Consider the following 21,750-nt stretch of genomic DNA (forward strand, 5'->3'; position numbering starts at 1 on the left):
ATATTTTTTTAAAATTAAATAAATTGTAATTTAACATAAGAACTAACATTAGCTCTATGAAATGAAATTTTATTTCAAACTCAAAAGTCATTTATTTTTGTATTCTATTCTATCATATATAGTGTGACTTTTGTGGGACGTCCAGCGCAATTGCACGTAGTTCCTGATAAACGTTCAAAGCCACAAACATAACATCTTAAGGAATTCGTGTTTAAAGTTTAATAAATATTAGTGTATTCCATACATGTGGGTTGGGCTACTAAGTCATGATGTGATTTAAATAGTGACAGAAGGGCTGCCATTTTTTATCAGTCCGTTAATATGAATCATGTGCCCAGTTTTGTGTTCTTAACTCAACTTCGACATGATTGTGGTTTGGAACGTTTTTCTGGAATTACGTCCAATTTAGCTAATGTCAGGATAAGGTAGGCACCCAAGTATAGTGAATTAGATTGTGGGTCAAAAAATTACACTAAAGACTGTTGACGTTTGACATTTAACATTTTAAGCCACCCATTGAGGGTAGTATGAAAAAGTGTTCAACAAAATGCATTAAATTAGGGCCATAGTAGCATCAGTTTAATCTTAAAATAAGCGCCAAATTAAAAATAATACTAATCACTCTAGCTACACGATTTCTCATAATAATTCTTTAAGGTTATATTTAATACATTATTTTGTATAACGTAAGTTGTCGAATTTTTTAACTCAATACTTATCTCAATTCGTTAACAATTGCTACATTCACCATACTTCATACCATACCCTGTGCTTATACCAGCGCCATTGTGGAAGGCTTTAGAACTGTTATTTACTATAATAAGCTGGACACTTAGGAAACTTTTCTCCCTAAAGACATGTTACTCCTTGCAACTACCCTCCATATCACCACCCCAAAAAGCCGTCACAAGTAGCGCCGGTTCACGAGCATGACGCATCGAAGCCATCGCTTCCCTCAACCATATTTTAGGGGAGGGAACTATCCACCTCATGAGACCGCCACAAGTCAAAACCATTTCCACGAGCGTGATAATGCCTATCACTAAAACACAAAACAAGAAATAGGGTATTAGTGTTATGCTCACGAAATACTTATACGTAGAATAAAAGCCCTGAGCACAAATGGTAACCACACTTTTTTTTCATGTAAATAATCTAAGCTTCTAACTTATTAAAAGATATTTCGAGTATAAATAATCAGCATTAACAGTTTGTCTGTATAATTCTTAGATTGAAGAACTCAAGTTTGCGCGTTTACTACTAAAAAAACCCCATTTGTCGTGTCACCGCTCTTCTACAACACTTCCCTTAAAGCCTCGCCTAGTATAGGCGTGCTCAAAGTAGAGGTTAAGAGACAACTTCAATTTTTTTCGACAACAGCTGTAACAGTCTATCTAGACTTATAAACTATCTAAGGTTTAATTATAAGACATTTTAATTTCATACACATAAATTATTAGCCGAACAACTTCTTTAGTAAATACGTTCGTTCTATGATCGGTATAACATGGGAATTAAAACTAATTCACTTTTTAATTAATTTTGTATGTAGATGTACAAAACATGTTTCGTTTATCTTAATTAACGTTATACTTATTGGAATGGAGCTGTTTTAATTGCTTCGAAATTTACCATCAATTTCATGTTTAAAGTACCTTTACAACAAGGGAGTAGGTAGGTAGGTACCAACCCCTGACATTCTAATCCCTGGAGTACCTGAATTTTTCGGTCTATCCATTTATCGTATTGTGCGATACAATGGGAGGCTCTTGGGCTTGTCCACGGAGCTACTGTGGTCTATAAATACAGAGGATTAATGTGAAATCGGAATTCAGGAGTACTGGTATCATGAATACTGCTCATGTGGTTGCAGGCACCGAAAATTTTTACACCTATGGAAATCTTGAACAAAAGAGGTTTTATATGCTTCAATTAATTAGAAACAATTGTCTACGTTTTAAAAAGTACGGGCAAGTAAACTAAAATATTGCAAATATTAAAATTTCAAAGTTACTTAAAATATTCTAATCGATTTGAGCGTCTGCTCGCAGTTTAGATATTGTGCTATAACGGCCATTTTCAATAACTTTTAATGACAAGATTTTAACTGTCCATAGTAATATCACAGTAGACATATGTCTACTGTGGTAATGTCCAATATAGATATAATATTAGTTATAGTCCAATGCTATCAGTCGATAGGTTATTGAAATGTAAGTAAGCGTAAAAGGATAGATCTGTCTACCTCTAGTAAGTTTAACTAAGGATAGACAGGTTTTTGAAAACGGCCGTTAATAAATAAAAGAGGTTTTTTTTATTTTAATGAATTGATGTTGATGTTAAATTATTAAAATTTGTTTTTCGTGACAAATTTTACACCTTAATATGGCAGACAAGACAATGATCTCTGCTAATATAGTAACTCTTCTTCAAGAAGCTGTACTCAATATTATTATGTGTTGGAACGGTTTGGTGTCAGTCGTTTCATTGTTCAAAGGACTTGGACTAGGTTTCAAGAAACCTTTCTTTGAAAAGAAGATTACGAAATCAGAAGTCTACCGACAATAACTTCAAAAACAATCTTGAAGATTGCAAAGCTGCATACCCAGCCCCACAGAACATCCAAGCGCTTAAAATTACTAAGATTTGCGGCTGAATGGGAGCGTATCCTAGAACTCATAAAAAACCTCGTCCAAAGCATGCCATGAAGAATTGCAGCAGATATTTGAGCCAGTTTTATTTCATTGTTTGTAATTTATTTCGTTGGTGACTTACTGAAGATTTTTTGTCCCTCACAAGAAAAAATAAACCGGTCAAGTGCGTTTGGGGATTAAGGGATCCATATCTTCGTACACGATATTTTTTTAATTACTTTTGTTTAAGAAAATATTTTTTTGCATGTCGGCCATTTTGGTTTTAATAAATCGTTGATAAATATATAGTCTGTCTGCGGACGATCGAACGGATACTACTAAAATTTACTGAATTAGGCGTTATGTTGCGGAAATTCATAATTATCCTTTGAATTACCGAATTCTCTCAACATCTCCTGAGGGTGCCTCGGATAGAGGCGAAACACTTGTCGAAGTGGTGAAAGACAAATCTTAGGAGATTAACATTCAAGACAACCACTACATTTGGATAATAGAAGTGAGTCAAGGTTGGAGAGCACGATGCAAGTGTTATCCACACACGTGATAACTGTTGATGATGCACTTGATAACAACCGTACTGTACTTATTTATCTTACTTTTAACGCCACATATCTATCGTATCTATATTGTCAAGCTGGGTTCGTTTCAATTTACGTACATATACATTTAAATATGAAGTAAATATAAATGTTAGAACAAAAATTTTTGTGGTTTTTCAATAATTCTGAGCGGCACTCCATTGTTATGCAAAGTTCCTTGAAAACCGCACTGTGGAGGAACGCTATATATCTAGATGGTGGGAATGATATCTTAATTTACGCGAAGGTGGAATTCGGCGACAGGAATCAGGTGAAACGGCTATTCGGAACACTCCCCGTGATAAATGCGGTACACAATAAAGCGACGTCTCTACGCAACGCCAAATGATCTAGCCGTTCACAGAGCACTCGATCCCCGACTTGAAGAGGATTAGGACATTGCGGTTTGAACTAACCAATTCGATAGTGGTGAAGTCTACTTTTGTTTACAAGTCCCTAAACACATGTGTATATCGGGGTATGAGAAAATGCACCCTAATGTGCTTAAAGACTTGTTTTCATGGATCTGCCTATACTCCAGTTGTGCTGTAAGCTGGATGGACTTAGACCATAATCTCTTACTATTTGTCTAGGAATTTTTCAATAAACTTCACGAGGAAGAAGGTCAGAATTATGGGATTGAATGAGATTTTTTTTGGAATAAGAAGACTAACGAGATTACGGGTAACCTGATGGGGTAATATGATCACAGCAGCCCATAGGAATGGTTATAGCGTAGTTAACCTATTCGTTTGTAAAGTGTCGAATAAGCATACATAGGTATGAGATCGAAAACCGAAAATACATTGGTACGTTCTAGGATCGAACTGGGGTCCGTGGTGAGTATCAGCAGTTGTATTTATTGCGCCACCGACATATCTTTGGAGATGGCAGACAGTAGTCCTTTCTATCGCCTTTGGTTTAATGATACTTTTATTGCCCAATTAATTTTAGTAGGTCTGGATAAATGTTGCATAGTTCACTTGACTTGTCAAGCACAAGGTTTTGAAACTTATAATGGCCACTCCCCGATTTTGATTATCCTTGCTGCTCGCCATTCCTTGGTGTGAGGCCGCGCTGATAGTTGATGAGCAGATCTCGCCACGTTTTGGCATTCTCTCGGCAACTCTTAAGTTTTCTGTTTCGTCGTCTGAATAGGATCTATCCAAACCAACAGTTTGTACATTGCGTTCCTTTAGTTTTTAATAACTCCTAGTAGAATCTTCTTGAAGGCTCACGTCAAGATTTATTAATTTTCATATTAAAATCATCTGGGATAGTGTAATTATGCAGCTCGTAGCTAGCCGCTGATATACCTACTTCTTCTACTGGTCCTTCATACGTTCCAATGTCTTCATTCTCATAATGTTACATACGTAGAGTATTCACGTCAAAATATCTACCAACACTTGAAAGGGGTGTGCTATCAAATTAATTTATTTTCGCTTGAAATGTTCAAGCGAATCAAGTATTAATTATAATATATGTACATAAAGGTGTTTAATATAAACGTGGAACATGGTTTTGTTTAACTATTGATCCCGGCAACTCGACTTACGGCCGTTCCCAATATACTGTCTACAGATAGAGATAAATTACTACCTTCTTCTGTCAGTAATTAGCTGTCAATAATCTGAAGCTGTCCCAATATACCCGATAAGTCATTCTTATCGCCTTATATTGGGACGCGTGAATTTCAATTTACATACAAACTTCTATCGCTGGTAAGCTATACGTCATCCCAATTGACAGATAGCGTGTACGGATAAGGTGAGTTACCGTCGATAAGTTTATTGGGACAGAAAAGTCAACGATAGTTACGCTTTTTATCTCAAGTAAGAGATAGACTAAATATTGGGAACGGCCGTTAGAAACTCTTTATATCTCTATGTCTATTTATTCATACTTTGTCACATCACTATGACACAATGTCATCTTCAAAGCTTACGTGAGCTGACGCTTAGATATAACTATCTAAAACAATAATTGACTCGTCAACGAGATAAATAAAAAATAATTTAAGATAAGCTATCAGTGTTTTATGACTAAACTAATGCATCTTTACAATGTTCACAACTATCGGCTATCGCGTTATATATATACAATATTGTGTTTCGAGTTGTTTGCGTCCATCTTGTGTTACACTAATGAGAACTGTCATACGATACACAGTGGACAATTGGTTCATTGTCTATTAATATGCAGTTGCAATCTATCAACTCTGGACATACTTATCTATTGTTTGCGATCATACGGCGAACTAACTAATAATTAAAACTGAACGGTAAACATTTGCGAATTATGTTATTTGGGCATTTAGTTAATGAAAATAACATACATGAGTTGTTGAAATATAGAGTCCCGGATACGCGGTATAATTAGTTAGTACAGTCTTATGAGACTTTACATTTTAGTTTGTTTTTTTTTTTTCTATCGACAAATTTTATATGTTTTGTGTTTCGGTCTTTTATAGACGTGTTATGCATAAACTGTATATGCTTTTACAACATGATCCCAGAAAAATGCAAAACAAATGAGTAACCAAGTTTAAAAAGGATTGTTAAGAAACGTTTCTGTGGTAAAGGTTACTATAACATAAATGATTTTCTTGATGAAACCACAGACTGGGAATGGTGCGATCGATTTGTACGATACTAAAATAAATTAAGAAAATAAAATCCCGCTGAGTTTCTTGCGCCCATTCTTCACAAGACTGAGGCATACTATTTCGAATAGGCGGTAGTTTTTGACGTTCAATAAGTGATTTTAAATCCTATTTTGAATAAAAATATTGGAATTTTAATTTGAAAGGATGCGTGAAGATGCTGCACATAAATAGTAATCCTTACACGCAATTTCACTATAGGGTTGCATTTTTAAGGGTTTTTTTTCTTATGGAAAAAGGAGGACAAACGAGCGTACGGGTCACCTGGTGTTAAGTGATCACCGCCGCCCACATTCTCTTGCAACACCAGAGGAATCACAAGAGCGTTACCGGTCTTTAAGGAAGGTGAACGCGCTTTTTTTGAAGGTACCGGTAAGGTTTGACTACAATAAAGTGCATTATTAAAAGAAGACACTATAAAGCCTTAAAGCGACGGGCGCAGGTGTTGTTCAGGCTCTATTCGCGTTGTGTGATATTGTTTCTGATTATAGTGTGTCACTGTTATGATTCTTATGATGGTGCAGTGGGTCAGTATATGTTCATTCCGTTACTTATTTCTATAAAAAACTAATCGAATTCCAATCCTCGCATGTGCAAGATATAAATCTTTTTTGTTCAGAGTTACTTCTGTCAAGCTTAGCATGTCTTATCATGAGGCATGTTCCGAAGAGCTGTGTGACCTGATTCCTGCCGAAACTTACTTGTATAATTTGTAAATTTTTGTATCTACTTGGTTCCAAATGAATAAACAATAATTGGGATGTCAAAATGTTGCAGCGGTGTGTTCCTAAATCTCTGCAAGAGGGGATTAGGGATAAGATTTAGGGATGGTTTGCGTGGAGAGTGCGGACGTAAACGCGGAGGAATCGTTTGAAGTTGACACTTGTGATGCAACACTGTTGATGTGCACAAGGAATGGTTGGGCGATCGACGCGATATATTGTACGATATAATAAAGGGCATAAAATCCTTTTTTATTTATATGAAAATAGGGAGACGAGCAGGACGTTCAACTGATGGTAATTGATACGCCCTACCCATTACAATGCAGTGCTGCTCAGGATTCTTGAAAAACCCAAAAAATTTGAGTTGCACTACAATTGCGCTCGTCACCTTGAGGCATAAGATGTTAAGTCTCATTAGCCCAGTAATTTCACTAGCTACGGCGCCCTTCAGACCGAAACACAGTAATGCTAACACATTCCTGTTTCACGGCAGACGAAATAGGCGACGTTGTGGTACCCATAATCTAGCCGGCTTCCTGTGCAAAGGAGCCTTCCACTGGTCTTTTTGATGTCATTTCTAATATACTAGACACTACTACCACTTCGGAAACAAATGATGCTCTGACAGAGAAGAATAAGAAACTCTTTCAGCATTTTTTTGCACTCTACGTAATCTAATATTATATCTTGTATGATAGAATAGAGTCCTTATAAGATCAAATCGCACTTGAATTTTGTATATAACAATAGCCAACGTAATAAAATGAATATCAAGGACACAGGGTCACGCAATATACACGATACAGTACATAAGCTCTACTGACACGATGTTGAACCTCTTACCTGTTTACGATGTGGCAGTTAATCCAATAAGTGCTTGTTAAACAATCAATATTGCAACTGCCATTTTATCTCTGATAGAAACCTAGTAAACGCATAGGATAATACGTAATAGAATAGTAGCACAAAGAAGCCCTAAAGTTTCACTACCAAATGACGGGCACATGAATAGCACTACTTTTAAGGTTCAATAACTATCCTAGTTGTAGAATATTGACAACTAACTATCCTTAGAGGCTCTATCAAAACAATGGCACATCAGGCATTTTCTTTAAATTTCAATAACTATTCCAATAAATATTGATGATAAATGATCCTTAAAAGCTCTACCAAATGACAGGCACAAGAGGCACTCTATCTTTAAGTCTCAATAGTAGCTATCCTAATAAGTACATATTGACATATTGACGAGAAATGATCCTTAGAAATTCTTCTAAATAAGTGGTGCATGAGGCATCTTTAAGTCTTAGCTATACAAATAAGCATAATATTGACGACAAAGGATCCTTAGAGGCTCTACCAAATAACAACAACATGAGACATTCTGTCATAATGTCACATAAGTTTCAATAGGTACACTAATAAGTAGAATTTTTACGATAAACGGTCCTTTGAGGCTCTACCAAATATCAATCTCTATCATACCAAAGTATGAGTATAGATCAAGAACACCTCTTGAGTCTGAGTTACTCATCAGTAATTTTATCTTCTCTCCCAGCTGTGGGCGCAGTGCGATGTTATCAGATTTGCATCGTATTATTATATAAGTATAGTAGATAGTTTTGTCACTCTATCAACAAGAGGATCGCAGAAGGTATGAACTCGCTGCTATTATTTAAGTAACTTCGAATACGATTCATAATATCATGATTGTTGTCTTAACTAACCTGTGAATACTTTGAACATATAAAAATGTTGGTTAAAAGGACTGGCGAGTGAGTTTCTTATATATTTTTCTACTTCCATATCGTTTTACCTAAAACAAACCCTTTAACTATATCACGAAGCCATTCATTCCTACAGAGCGTATGGTAATGATTATTTGCAAACGATTCAACTGTACTTCAATGAAAAATTTTTGAATAGTGTTATGGCATTGACTACAAACATTCACCCCCTTATTCATAATGGTCCGCTAACTTTAAACAGCCGCTTAGGAGTGTTTTTTCTCATTCTGACTAAGGTCAATAGAAGAAGACAGAGTGAGAATTAGCAATGCTTTAAGTTAGCAGACTATTATGAATAAGGGGGTCAATGTATGATTATGACTAATTATCTTTGTTCTTTTTTCGCAAGATAACCTCTTGCCCTTAAATGCCTAAATGAAGAAGAAATCGCTCATTCAATTACCTAATTAATTACTTTAACTCGAAGTCGTTGTATCGACGATAGCCTTTTACAATTACTTAAACCCATTTAAATACAAAAATTTTTAAAGGATTAAAACGCGTATAATTGTTACTTTGTTAACATTAGTATATTGCGTAACCCGACGTTTCAAGACATTTCCAGATCTCGTTTGGCAGTCCCCCTGAAAACGATATCTGGAAAGGTCTTGAAACGTCGGGTTAACTAAAACAATAATAAAAATGTAACTTTCAAAGTAAAAAAATAAAAATGTTTCTTTCTTCTTTTAAAAGTCTAATATTCGCGTTAATCAAAGTTAAATTAACCCTTTCTTACCATGAAATTGAATAAGGTAAGTTTAAACCCAGAAATAATATACATTTAAGCGTCATAAATAGTTAATAACGTAGAACATTAAAATACTATTATTTCTTGACTTAACGATATATTCTAATGTAAATCTAATGCTTTATAACCACTTCATTAATTCACGTGACGATAATTTTAAGATCAAATTGTTGAGTGCATTTTGTGTAGATCTACCTTAAAACTACTGTTTCTTTTATTTGTTTATTATATATGGAAGAGGGGGCAGACGGACAAGAGGCTCACGGGATGGCGAGAGGTGAGGAAACCGCCCATGGTTTCCCGCCGCCCGCCCCGCCGCAACACAGGTGACAAGAAATACGTTGCCGGCCTTTAAGGTATGCTTTTTGTTGAAGGTGAAAGGTGAAAACCGCAGCCGGTAATTGCTTCCACAAAGTGTCTGTGCGAAGAAATAAATTTCTTGCAAAACGCACGGTTGTGGAATGCCAGACGTCAACGTGATGCGGGTGGTTATTCTTATGTGTTCACGGCTATATACGTGCGCATCTGTTTTACTCACTATTAAATGAAAATTGAGAAAATTAAAAATTAAAAAATATTTATTACAGAAACAAAAATGGTACAAACATAATAGTGGATGTGACCTTCTATTAAGTGAGGAACACCCGTGCCAGAAGGCCACGCTCCTTCATATCAATTAAAATTAACAGTACCGAAAACTAGGTATCACAAATTAAGTCTATAAAAATATAATATAACAAAAGTAAAATATTATAAGAACAGGATGTCTGTGTGTGTGTTTGAACATGTGTGAATGTGTGTGGTGTGTGTCATTGTTACTTTTCGTAAAACACTACTTATTGTACTATCAAGAAGGTATACCTAAAATTTACTCCGTGTAGTTAAATAGCTCCTCCATTTCCACATAATTCATAGATTTCCACTAGGTGTATTAAAGGTCCTATTATATTAAGGAAAAGCACAATTTGTACGATTCATCTGAAAAAATTATTGAATTACTATGTTATGATTGATTTATCTGAAAAAAACTTTTTTACAGGACGGCGTTTATAGTTTTTATATACTTAATATTGACTAGTTTACTTATTCGATGAACCTAGTAACGCCATTTAACAACCGCGCTCCAAGGGTGAATTGTCGGAGTGTCTGCATGAAGCTGACGTAACTATGGCGACACCCTATTCCCTTCTTAACGCACGGGGATTATATTTTATTACCTACACCTTCATAAGCGGCGCAAAGTTCACCGCTCAAGATATGTGCCACATCCTATAACTAGCTGTAATAGTAAATTAACTGTATCCTTTTTTAATAAACAAATATGGTTAAATCAATTGGCCGATTTTATTTGGCTTTTAAAATTAATTATTTTGGAACTAGACGACATTTTATCTCAAATTTAGCGAAATGATAGATGAGTTAATATAAGGACTGCTGGCGAGGTCATTACTCAAGAGAATGTCTGCAATTATTAAAACATTTTAAAAGGAAACACGAGCATCAAATTTAAGCAATTAGAATTCGTTCATAGCTAGTGAAGATAACACATAATGAAAAACTTCTCTTCAGGTGGCTTTCATGAAAAAAAGATTTAATCAAGTAATATACTTTCAAAAATGAAAAAAAAACAAAAGTCGGGTGTTGCTTTAAAAACAGGACAAACGATCGCAATTCGCTCCAAAATGCTTATCTACAATTTCAACTAAAAATCTTGAATTTTAATAAAATTAAATCTTTAATTTGTGAATTTTTATATGCGACAAATATTGTTATAAGTCTAAGTAGAAACTATAAAGTAGCAACATAATATTAGTAGTTAAAAAAACGAAAAAAAAAAAACGCTTTTTATAGGAAACCGAACTAAAAAATTTAAATTTTATTTTGACATTTAAAATTAGAATCAATTCCTAGATCGATAGATGTAAATTATATAAATTAACAAAAATCTTATTTTGAATATTGAAAAATGGAATAGTTTTATCAAATTAATGTATTGTCATCGATCCTCGATAAATCTACGAAGTTTGAACGAAATCTGGCAGATTAAAGTGGGTCAAAATCGCGCCCAAATGAGTCGGTTAACAAACAAACGTTCATACAGGTGAAGCTAATAAAAAGCGTGTAAAAATGACTTTTACCGATTCAAGTTCAATCCAATTTCAAAAGCTCTTGATAGTATCGGAAACGGAAACTGCCCGCTTCCGACATAAGTATTAATTAAAGCAATGCCTTCAATATGTTTTGCAACATAACTTTAATTATTTAAAAAAATAAGAGGTTTCTGTTTATTTCTCCTTCATGCAACCAGTAACAGTAATAATAGTAATGGTAGAGACTAGAGTCCCATGTCTCTACCTCTACTTTTAAGACTTCGAAATGTTGAGTAGTCCCTTTGAAGTGTGCTTATTAAAGGGACCAAATAATGCTGTAAGATACATAGCACACTTATCAAAAGGCAAAATACATTATCTTTTAGCCCACATTGCTCATCCACGCGTTTGTTTTGGGTGACCTGAACTGAAGCACAATTTGTTTAAAATATGTAAATAAATAATTGTTGTTTTGACAACGATGTATGGCATGAAACAATGACATTTATGTCATGTCATACATTATTTTCACCCGCCTTTTAACAATATATTTTAAATTGTTTGTACCTAAACAAACTTACACTACAATCCTAGATATTAATATGTTAAATTAATTTAATACAATACACACAGAGTCTGTATACGTTAAGTGATTAAATGTTGTTATTTTGTATAAAATTCTATGTAAGTTATTGAGTGCATTCATTGATATGAAACATATTTCTGCTAACTCACTCAGTAGACACCAGGCAGCTGCGGCACATGTATTGTATTTTTAGTTAGCCTAGTACAGATTTACCTCGGATAGGAAACGGCTTTGTCATTATCGTCTCCGATGTGGGCGGCAATAGGCGTTTCGTCTCTGGAGACATTACACTTGTGCACATATTCAACTCATGTTTTTTGCTTTCACAGTTTGTGTTTACGCCACCGCGTAACCGCAGTGACGGCCCGTTTAACACATCCATTACCGCGTGTTACCGCGACATGACTGATCTGTGATCACTGAATACTTGAGGCGCGTGGAATCGTCAATAGTGACGTAAATGTAGAGATCCACAGATATAGCCTGTCTCGCTTGCACTATCAGCTGATTTCGTGGAATTTTATAGAACACAGAGTAAGTATAGAAGTCATTTTATTCTACATCACTGGCACATTACTTAGTCTCAATCACGTAGAGAAATTCTACTATGGACTAGGTATAGTTTTCATAGTTTTCAATAAACTTGGCTCTAAATTATCTGTATCGATTTTGCAAAAGATATTACAATCTTACAGTATTACAATTTATTCAGTTAAATGAACGTAGTGGTTAAAGTCTCTTTGAGTTGTATTTTAATAGCAATAATCAATAAATTGTGGCTCTATGTAAGTAATGTTATTCTTCGATTAAAAAAAATAGCTCACGCAAAGGCTGGAATTAAATTGATTGATCTATGAATCGCACTTAATAGAATAATAGTGCTTCTAAATATACCTACTAACTATGGCTTCGGCGCTAATTTTCTTTTGATATCCTTTCGTCAATCGTAGTGATGATATTGAAATGTAATTTAAATTATTAATTACAGGTATATCTTAGAATTTAGACTGTGATAACTTCAATCCTCTAGAAAATAACTTTCTTTAATAGTTGCTAATTCCGACATCACATATTTAAAATATATTATAACGAACTTTCGCATACTCTGTGGTAGATTCATAAAAGCAGACTAAATTGAATTTATCATATCCGCGTGGACCTGGTACGCGTCGGTAAGAACCAGTGGTCAGGACAGCACTGGTCTGAATTTGGGCGGTTTGCCATAACGACTCGACGCCATTCACACATTACATAAATCTTTGTTCGTCTGCGATAACGCTGCCAACTATTATTGTTTACAAAATAATGTTACATCGCCAGCTCTACCAACAGCGTAGGTCGAGGTTGTTATAAGTTCTGTGTCTTGATGTTCTTGACCCCAGCACCGAATATACTCTCCTGTCTGACGTTTTGTGTTGTTAGAAAATTGTAGGCCGACATTGATTGCATCACAGTAATGTTGCCGAATCCAGTATGAGCTGGGGTTTTTTTAAGGCTGGGGCCAAGCCAACGGCCTTGAGGAATCGAGCGCAGCTAGTTAACCTCTCCTGTACAAGATGGCCATAGTTTTAAATCAGAATTAGAAGCATTTTTAATTCATTACAAACATGAAATAATTTTCTTTACATAAATAACAAAACTATGTCATTTTAAATAGTATTGGTGTAAAATTAATAAATTTTCGTATGATCTATATTGAATGATAAGCATGGCTCGAACTGTAAAAGTTAGGGGTATTTTGGTGTTTTTTTCGCAGTGTCTATAAGAATCAGAAATCTAAAAAAAAAAATCTTCTACTGTTCTGTACATATAGAAATTGCTTCAATTATGCGCTATCTTGGCGATTTCTTGGGATAGCAGTTTATAAAGAAATATTCATAGTGACGATTCAGAACTTTAAAGTTTGTCTTGTACTCTCAGTCTGTACATCTATAGACCATACTGAGACTTTGCTCACACTTTACTCACGTTAAGCTTAGATGAGTGTAATTCCTCCCTTAAAGGCCGACAATGCTCCTGTGATTCCTCTGGTGTTGCAAGAGATTGTGGGCGGCGGTGATCACTTAACAACAGGTACGCTCGTTTGTCCTCCTATTCCATAAAAAAAACGAAAACTTGACTTTATAAACAAAATCAAACATTATGCTAAGCCCTCAGTTAAGTTACAGTAAGCAAAGCTAGAGTGATATCTACGTACGATGTATAGATCTCAGCGTCAGAGGTATATACAGCCTTAAGAACGGCATTGCTCGTGACAAAGTGTGGATCAAGTTAGGTTCAAAACAAGTTGGAAACATACGAGTAAAGTAAGTAAACCGGCCTATATCTCTATGATGCTGTTGCATAAAAGCATAACAAATGGCGCACTGAGAGTTTTTTTTATGGAATAGGAGGACAAACGAGCGTACGGGTCACCTGGTGTTAAGTGATCACCGCTGCTCACATTCTCTTGCAACACCAGAGGAATCACAAGAGCGTTGCCGGCCTTTAAGGAAGGTGTACGCGCTTTTTTTGAAGGTACCCATGTCGTATCGTCCCGGAAACAACGCACAAAGAAGCTCATTCCACAGCTTTGTAGTACGTGGAAGATAGCTCCTTGAAAACCGCACTGTGGAGGACCGCCACACATCCAGATGGTGGGGATGATATCCTAATTTGTGGCGTGTCGTGCGAAGGTGGAATTCGGCGACAGGAATCAGGTTAAACAGCTGTTCGGAACACTCCCCGTGATAAATGCAGTAGAAGACACACAATGAAGCGACGTCTCAACGCAACGCCAAGTGATCCAGCCATCCAGTTATTGCTATAAAATAATCTTAATCTAGTCCCAGGCTGTCTGATCACTTAGACTTATGAGCTGTGGAGTAGTAGGATTTACGACAGAGCCATTTTTTAATAAAACATTTAAATTTATTCATAGATAATTCCTGAATAGACTTTATTATTCATTTACCCTTAAAGCTATTATGTATCTTATGAAGCCTACTAGAATTAGTTATAAGCAATCCCTTATTTCTTGTATCATAGAAATGAAAATTACTATTTACAGTAAAAGTTGCGAAAAGTTTCGTCATATTATCATTATCATGAAGTTAGAAGCGTATAGTAGTACTGATTGTTTATATTTTTATAATGAATGAATGAATGAAAACTTTATTAATAACAAACACAAACCACACAGATAATAAAAGTAAAAAAGAACTTACAGAGGTAAAAAAAATAAAAACTATTAACATAAAAATAATACAAATGACAAAAAAAAACAAGTATTATGTATAATATTATAGGGATTATCTTAATTTAAAAGTAATGACAAATTAATACAAAACCGAATGAGAAGATCGCATGCGACATAGTGGTCCTAACTCGTTTATGAGTAAGAGCACATTTGATATCGACCCATATAACTGCACAATCTTCGTCCGTGAAGTATCTCGTTAACGGCCATTCCCAATATTCAGTCTATCTCTTACTTGAGATGAAAATCGTAACTTTCGTTGACTTATCTGTCCCAATAAACATATACCCCCTTATTCATAATAGTCTGCTAACTTAAAGCATTGCTAGTTCTCACTCTGTCTTCTTCTATTGACCTAAGTCAGAATGAGAAAAAACACTCCTAAGCGGCTGTTTAAAGTTAGCGGACCATTATGAATAAGGGGGTGAATGTTTGTAGTCAATGCCATAAAACTATTCAAAAACTTTTCATTGAAGTACAGTTGAATCGTTTGCAAATAATCATTACCATACGCTCTGTAGGAATGAATGGCTTCGTGATATAGTTAAAGGGTTTGTTTTAGGTAAAACGATATGGAAGTAGAAAAATATAAGAAGCTCACTCGCCAGTCCTTTTAACCAACATTTTTATATGTTCAAAGTAGCTCAAAGTTAGCGGCTGCTTTAAGTTAGCGGACTATTATGAATATGGGGAATAAACGGTAACTCACCTTATCCATACACGCTGTCTGTCAATGGGAGACGTATAGCTTACCAGCGATAGAAGTTTGTATGGAAATTGCAATTCACGCGTCCCAATAAAAGGCGATAACAATAGCTTATCGGGTATATTGGGACAGCATCAGATTATTGACAGCTAATTACTGACAGTAAATGGTAGTAATTTATCTCTATCTGTAGATAGTATATTGGGAACGGCCGTAAGTCACATTCAATTTCATGCGTCATGCTTTCATGATTCAATGCGTCACCGGCTACAATTGAATGAAGCCAAAATATATAATTTATTGAATAAATACTCTATTGAAATATACAATGTATACCTCATTTTTTGTTACAGACGCACAGCTATTCGTATGTATAATAATAATAATAATTTATTTCAGGCATAACCAACCCATAGAAAATACAATTGACATTAAGGTCATATTAAAAATTAAAATGAAATTAATACAAATTCTAAAAAATTTAATAAAATAAAATAATTTATATTTAAAAAAAATATTTTTATCAATATGGGCGTCCATCCATCGATTGTAAATATCATTATTATTCACATTGTTTGAGACAGTCATCGTTTTTGGAAATCAGAATTTCGTTGTTGGAGCGTCTCATTCGATCCTAAAAAGGTGCAATTCTTTGGCGAATTATTGCGAAGAAGTAGCATACTCTCGCTCTCGCAAACATATTTCTAGCAATGCAATATCTTCGATCACTTGGCAGATGTACAGACTAAGATTAAAACGACTTATCACCAATTAGCTGCGATTCACGAAGTCCTACTTATGATTATATATATATTTATCATTTCAGCCGTCCGCTGTTAATCAAAGGCCTCCCCCAAAGATCTCAACGACGATCGGTCCTGCACTGCCCTCATCAAACCTATTCCGGCGATCTTGACCAGTTCATCAGTCCGTCTTGTGGCGCCTACTACGTCTTTTCTGTACGTGGTCGCGATTCGAGGACATTACTGCCCCAACGACCACATATCCGTCGAGCTATGTGCCCTGCCCATTGTCACTTCAGTTTCGCAATCTGATTATACTATATCAATGTTTTAGTACGATCTTGCGTTGATGAAATAGTCAATTAACACAAAGCGATACACCAAGTATTAATATATCATAACGTAAATAAATATTGGATGCGGAACAAATGTCTGGCTTGGCACGTTCGTTGCACACGCCTTCTGGAGCCGACGAGACACGAGTATTTTATGTTACTATAACTTTACTATTACGTCTTCCATTGCTTGGAGTTGTCAGTCTAATTCACACGAAACTTAATATGTATATAGATACACAATTACATAAAAATATTTGAATTTGAATATCTATTATATCCGATACTGATCACGTTGGATCGTATCGTTTTAAGCTTTCGTTTTCGTTCGTTTCGTCGTTGGCTTTTAGGTTTTTTGTTGTACGTGGAAGAAAGGTGGAGCTACCACTGGGAGGCTCCTTTGTGAAGAATGCCGGCTAGATTATGGGTGCCACAACGGCGCCTATTTCTGTCATGAAGCAGTAATGTGTAAGCATTATTGTGTTTCGGTCTAAAGGGCGCCCTAGCTAGTGAAGTTACTGGGCAAATGAGACTTAACATATAATGTCTCAAGGTGAAGAGCGCAATTGTTCAAGAAACCTGAGCGGCACTACATTGTAATGGGCATAGCATATAAATAACCATCAGCTGAACGTCCTGCTCGTCTCGTCCCTTATTTTATATTATTATATAAAAAAAATCAATAGAGTGATGCCGTGTGTATGGTGGAATCCTTGCAAACTGTTCGGTGCAGGAAGGTATATCATATATACATGTATCTCACTATTGTGGCGCGTGATACAAATGAATACGGTGACAAATATATTGGACACAACTGGATAGATTAGATCTTGTCATTAAACGGTGATAGCAATTTATCCGTAACTAGAGATACGTTATTGAAAACGGCCGTAAGTTGTACTTGAGTTAATCGTATGGCTTATACTTAGAGATAGAAAAAAAATAGTAGATAGGTAGGCATAAAAGGCATTTATTTTCTCAAAATTCATACCTTTAGAAGTCATTTCTAATATACTAGATACAACTACCGCTTCGGAAGTGGCGCTCTGATATTGTATCAAGCAGTCATAAAACTCCAAATCTTATAAAATTTATAATTAGAATCTTCAGATTTATATACCCGTATTCAGTAGGTTGCATAGATATTTTAACACGAGGAAGCTTTCCAATGTTTGTTTTAAAAATTTTGATCCAGTTTGAAAGTAAATACTTACCTACCTCGCGTCGGTTTCCTTAGTGCTGAGGGTCGTGATCATCTCGACAGAGTACTTTTTTGCGTATTATTTGCCGCCATCTGCCCCTGTCGGAAGCAGAGTGTAAAGCGTCGTGGACAGTGGTTTCAAGGGCAGTGCGAATCTGATCGGTCCATCGCATGAGGCTCCTTCCTCTTGGTCTTCTTCCCTCCACCTTCCCTGTTACCATCAGTCTCTCTAGGTTGTCTTCATCCCTTCTGGCGATGTGACCGAAGTATTCTAGGACCCTACGCAAGCAGATGGTAGAGAGCCTAGTCACAATGCCCAGCTGTTTCAGGATCGACACATTACTTCGGTGTGCTGTCCAAGGTATGCCCAACATCCTTCTCCAGCACCACATTTCGAAGGCATCGATTCGTTTTCGGTCGGCTTTCTTTAAAGTCCATGTTTCAGCGCCATATATGAAAATGGAAAACACCAGTGAACGCACAAGATTGGTCTTGGTTTTTATGCTGATGGTTCTACTCTTCCATATTTTCTCTAATTGCGACATGGCGCCTTTTGCCATGCCGATCCTACGACGAATCTCTCCCTTGCAAGAACCATCGTTGCAGATTTCAGAGCCCAGGTATTTGAATCTGTTGACCATTTCTAATTGTAGTGTTCCGGTAAGCTCCAACCTGCCAGTCCGATCCACAACCATAACCTTAGTTTTAGGCCTGTTTATAGTGAGACCCAGCTCAGCGCTGACGCTCTCCATCCTGCTAAGAAGTTCATGCATTTCAGCCTCGTTGGCTGCCAACAGAGTGGTGTCGTCAGCATAGCGTAAGTTTGTGAGTTTATGCCCGCCAATGTTGATTCCACCGCTCCAGCCGTCGCAGGTCTTTCGTACGATGTACTCGCCGTATACGTTGAACAGGATCGGCGAAAGTATACAGCCTTGTCGAACTCCCTTTTCAAAACCAAAAGGACCCGAAGTCATCTGGTCAACCTTCACAATTCCTTGGCTGTTATAATATAATGCCTGGATCAGTGCTGTTAGGTGATGAGTTACGCCAAGCTCACCAAGTACCCTCCACAAACAATCCCATTCCACGCAGTCGAAAGCCTTGCCGTAGTCCACAAAACACATTACCATTGGGATGTCAAACTCGTAGCATTTCTCCACCAGTTGTCGCACGTTCAGGATTTGCTCTCTGGTACCTTTTCCCTTGACGAAACCAGCCTGCTCCTGTGAGATCTGCCAATCGAGGTGATATCGAATCCGGCCGTTGATCACATGAAGCAATACTTTGCTGGCATGTGATATTAGCGCGAGGGTGCGGTAGTTTTCACAACTCCTGGTGGACCCCTTCTTGTGCAGTGGTAATATTGGTGATTGTGTCCACTCGTCAGGCCAAACGCCGTCTTGCCAGACCTTGTTGCAAATACTATGCAGTGCGTCAACCCCCGAGTCACCCAAAGCTTTGAGAACTTCAGCTGTTACCTGATCAGGTCCTGGCGCTTTTTACACTTAAGTTTTTGTAATGCGGCTGTTATTTCGGACCGTAAAATGTCTGGCTCCAACTCTGGGGCCGCCCAGTCTGTGCGACTGTCAACCACTGAAGATGACTTTTTGTATAGCTGCTCACAGTATGAGCGCCATCTCTCTGCTATCCTGTCAAGTTCCATCAGTGGTCTACCATCGGGGTCCTCTATGACCCATGATTTGGGTTTGAACTGCCTGCTCAACAAACGAACTCTTTTAAACAAGTCTGCTGTTTGTAACTTATTTGCATGCGATTCCACTTCACTGCAAATGTTGGTGATAAAGTGGTTTTTATCAAGGCGACAGCTTTTCTTTATAGCTCTGGATAGTTCAGAGTATTCCTTCATTACGGCAGCGTTCTGCAGTCCTTTGATTTTGGTCTCCTTCCTCCTCTGAATTAGATTCCATGTGTGCTCTGAGATCCATGTCGCCCTCTCATCTTTATTGCCTTTAGGGACAAGTTGCTTAAGGGAATCATTCATAATCGCTTTAAGATGTTTCCATTGTGAATTGACGTCAGTGGTAGCAGTCAGTGGGGCCTCAGCCAGTCTTTCCTCGGTTAGGTTCCGAAAGCATATTTGCTCTGACGGGTTCAGGGATCTAGTCACGGGCCGTGAGGACTTATGGTTCACCTTTAACCGCAGAGAAAACACAGACACACCAACAACACATGGTCAGAGCCACAATCAGCACCAGGGAATGTTTTTACATTTTTGACAGATGACCTCCAGCGGGTATTTATCATAATATAATCGATCTGGTTTCTGTATCGCTCCCCAGGAGATCTCCAGGTATAGAGGCGTCTTGGGTGATGCTGGTAGAGAGTGTTCATGATGGCGAGTTTTCTTCCTAAACAGAACTCCGCCAATCTCTGTCCACGCTCGTTCTTGATGCCCAGGCCATACCTTCCAACTTAACTGACTCAAATAAGAAACTTTTGAGAATTTTTTGTTTCATTAATTTAGTATTAAAATTTAATTTGTAAAATGATGAAGCTGCAAATGTTGCTGAAAAATTTAAAATAGTAGCAGTGTGTTTCTTGCCACTTCTTCTGATTAAACTTTGAGTTTGACAATTTTCGCAGTGTTATTAGATGGTAAAATCTTAGATTAAGGATTAGTCTCCGCTACTCTCCAACTAGATACTGCAGGCGAAGTCGTAAAGTACGGCAACTAACACTACGCCCAAGTACTCGAGCCAGTCTCGAACAATGTGCGACGTTGACGTGTCACATGTTCTGTAAAACTTTGATAATAATTGAAACTTAATGGCTGCGTAGTGAAACTTGGAAAAAATAATACTACAAGAAATGAAAAACACACTGGGATCACATATCAGCAATTCCACCTTCGCACGACACGCCACAAGTTAGGATATCATCCCCACCATCTGGATGTGTGGCGGTCCTACACAGTGCGGTTTTCAAGGAGCTTTCTACAAAGCTGTTCAATGAGCTTCCTTGTGCGGTGTTTCCGGGACGATATGACATGGGTACCTTCAGCGCGTACACCTTCCTTAAAGGCCGGCAACGCTCCTGTGATTCCTCTGGTGTTGCAAGAGATTGTGGGCGGCGGTGATCACTTAACAACAGGCGACCCGTACGCTCGTTTGTTCTCTGATTCCATAAAAGAAAAATATCATCAGTAAGTATTTTTTTTTATGGAATAGGAGGAAACAGCTCTTCGGAACACTCCCCGTGATAAATGCGGTAGAAGACACACAATGAAGCGACGTCTCTACGCAGCGCCAAGTGATCCAGCCGTTCACAGAGCACAGTCCCCGACAATTCGAGCTGCTCTGCGTTGCACGCGGTCAAATGGATCGAGCTGATACTGGGGTGCGCCAGACCAGAGATGACAGCAATACTCCATGTGTGGCCATATTATTTTGTATTTTAATAATTTCAATGCAAAATAACACGAAGTTTGAGTGCCACGCACACAAGCATAGTTGCCGTTATATAAAAGCTATTATTCTTAGGCATTGCGGTATCTAGTTGGAGCGCAGCGGAGACTAATCGTTAATCTAAGAGTAAAATGTATTACTTATGAATGATGTCATTTATGATCTAAGTGAATTTATGTTTTTTAAACTGAATATACCGATGGTACTTCTATATTCCCATAAGTGGAATAATCTACGTGATTAAGTGTGCATAACATTAACTGTACATT

General features: G+C 37.0%; 1 protein-coding gene across 1 annotated transcript in view; it reads right to left on the bottom strand.

Annotated features, from left to right (window-relative positions):
- The window catches only part of LOC126979536 (6-phosphofructo-2-kinase/fructose-2,6-bisphosphatase), a 49,554-nt gene extending 36,930 nt beyond the window's left edge, over nucleotides 1-12,624 (bottom strand). Inside the window, exon 1 of the mRNA XM_050828881.1 lies at nucleotides 12,047-12,624. Coding sequence (XP_050684838.1) covers nucleotides 12,047-12,215 — 169 coding nt within the window. The 5' untranslated portion in view covers nucleotides 12,216-12,624. The remainder of the gene's footprint in view (nucleotides 1-12,046) is intronic.
- Nucleotides 12,625-21,750: the final 9,126 nt, after the last annotated feature.

This window comes from Leptidea sinapis, chromosome 3, assembly GCF_905404315.1.
Source record: "Leptidea sinapis chromosome 3, ilLepSina1.1, whole genome shotgun sequence".
Classification (NCBI taxonomy): domain Eukaryota; kingdom Metazoa; phylum Arthropoda; class Insecta; order Lepidoptera; family Pieridae; genus Leptidea; species Leptidea sinapis.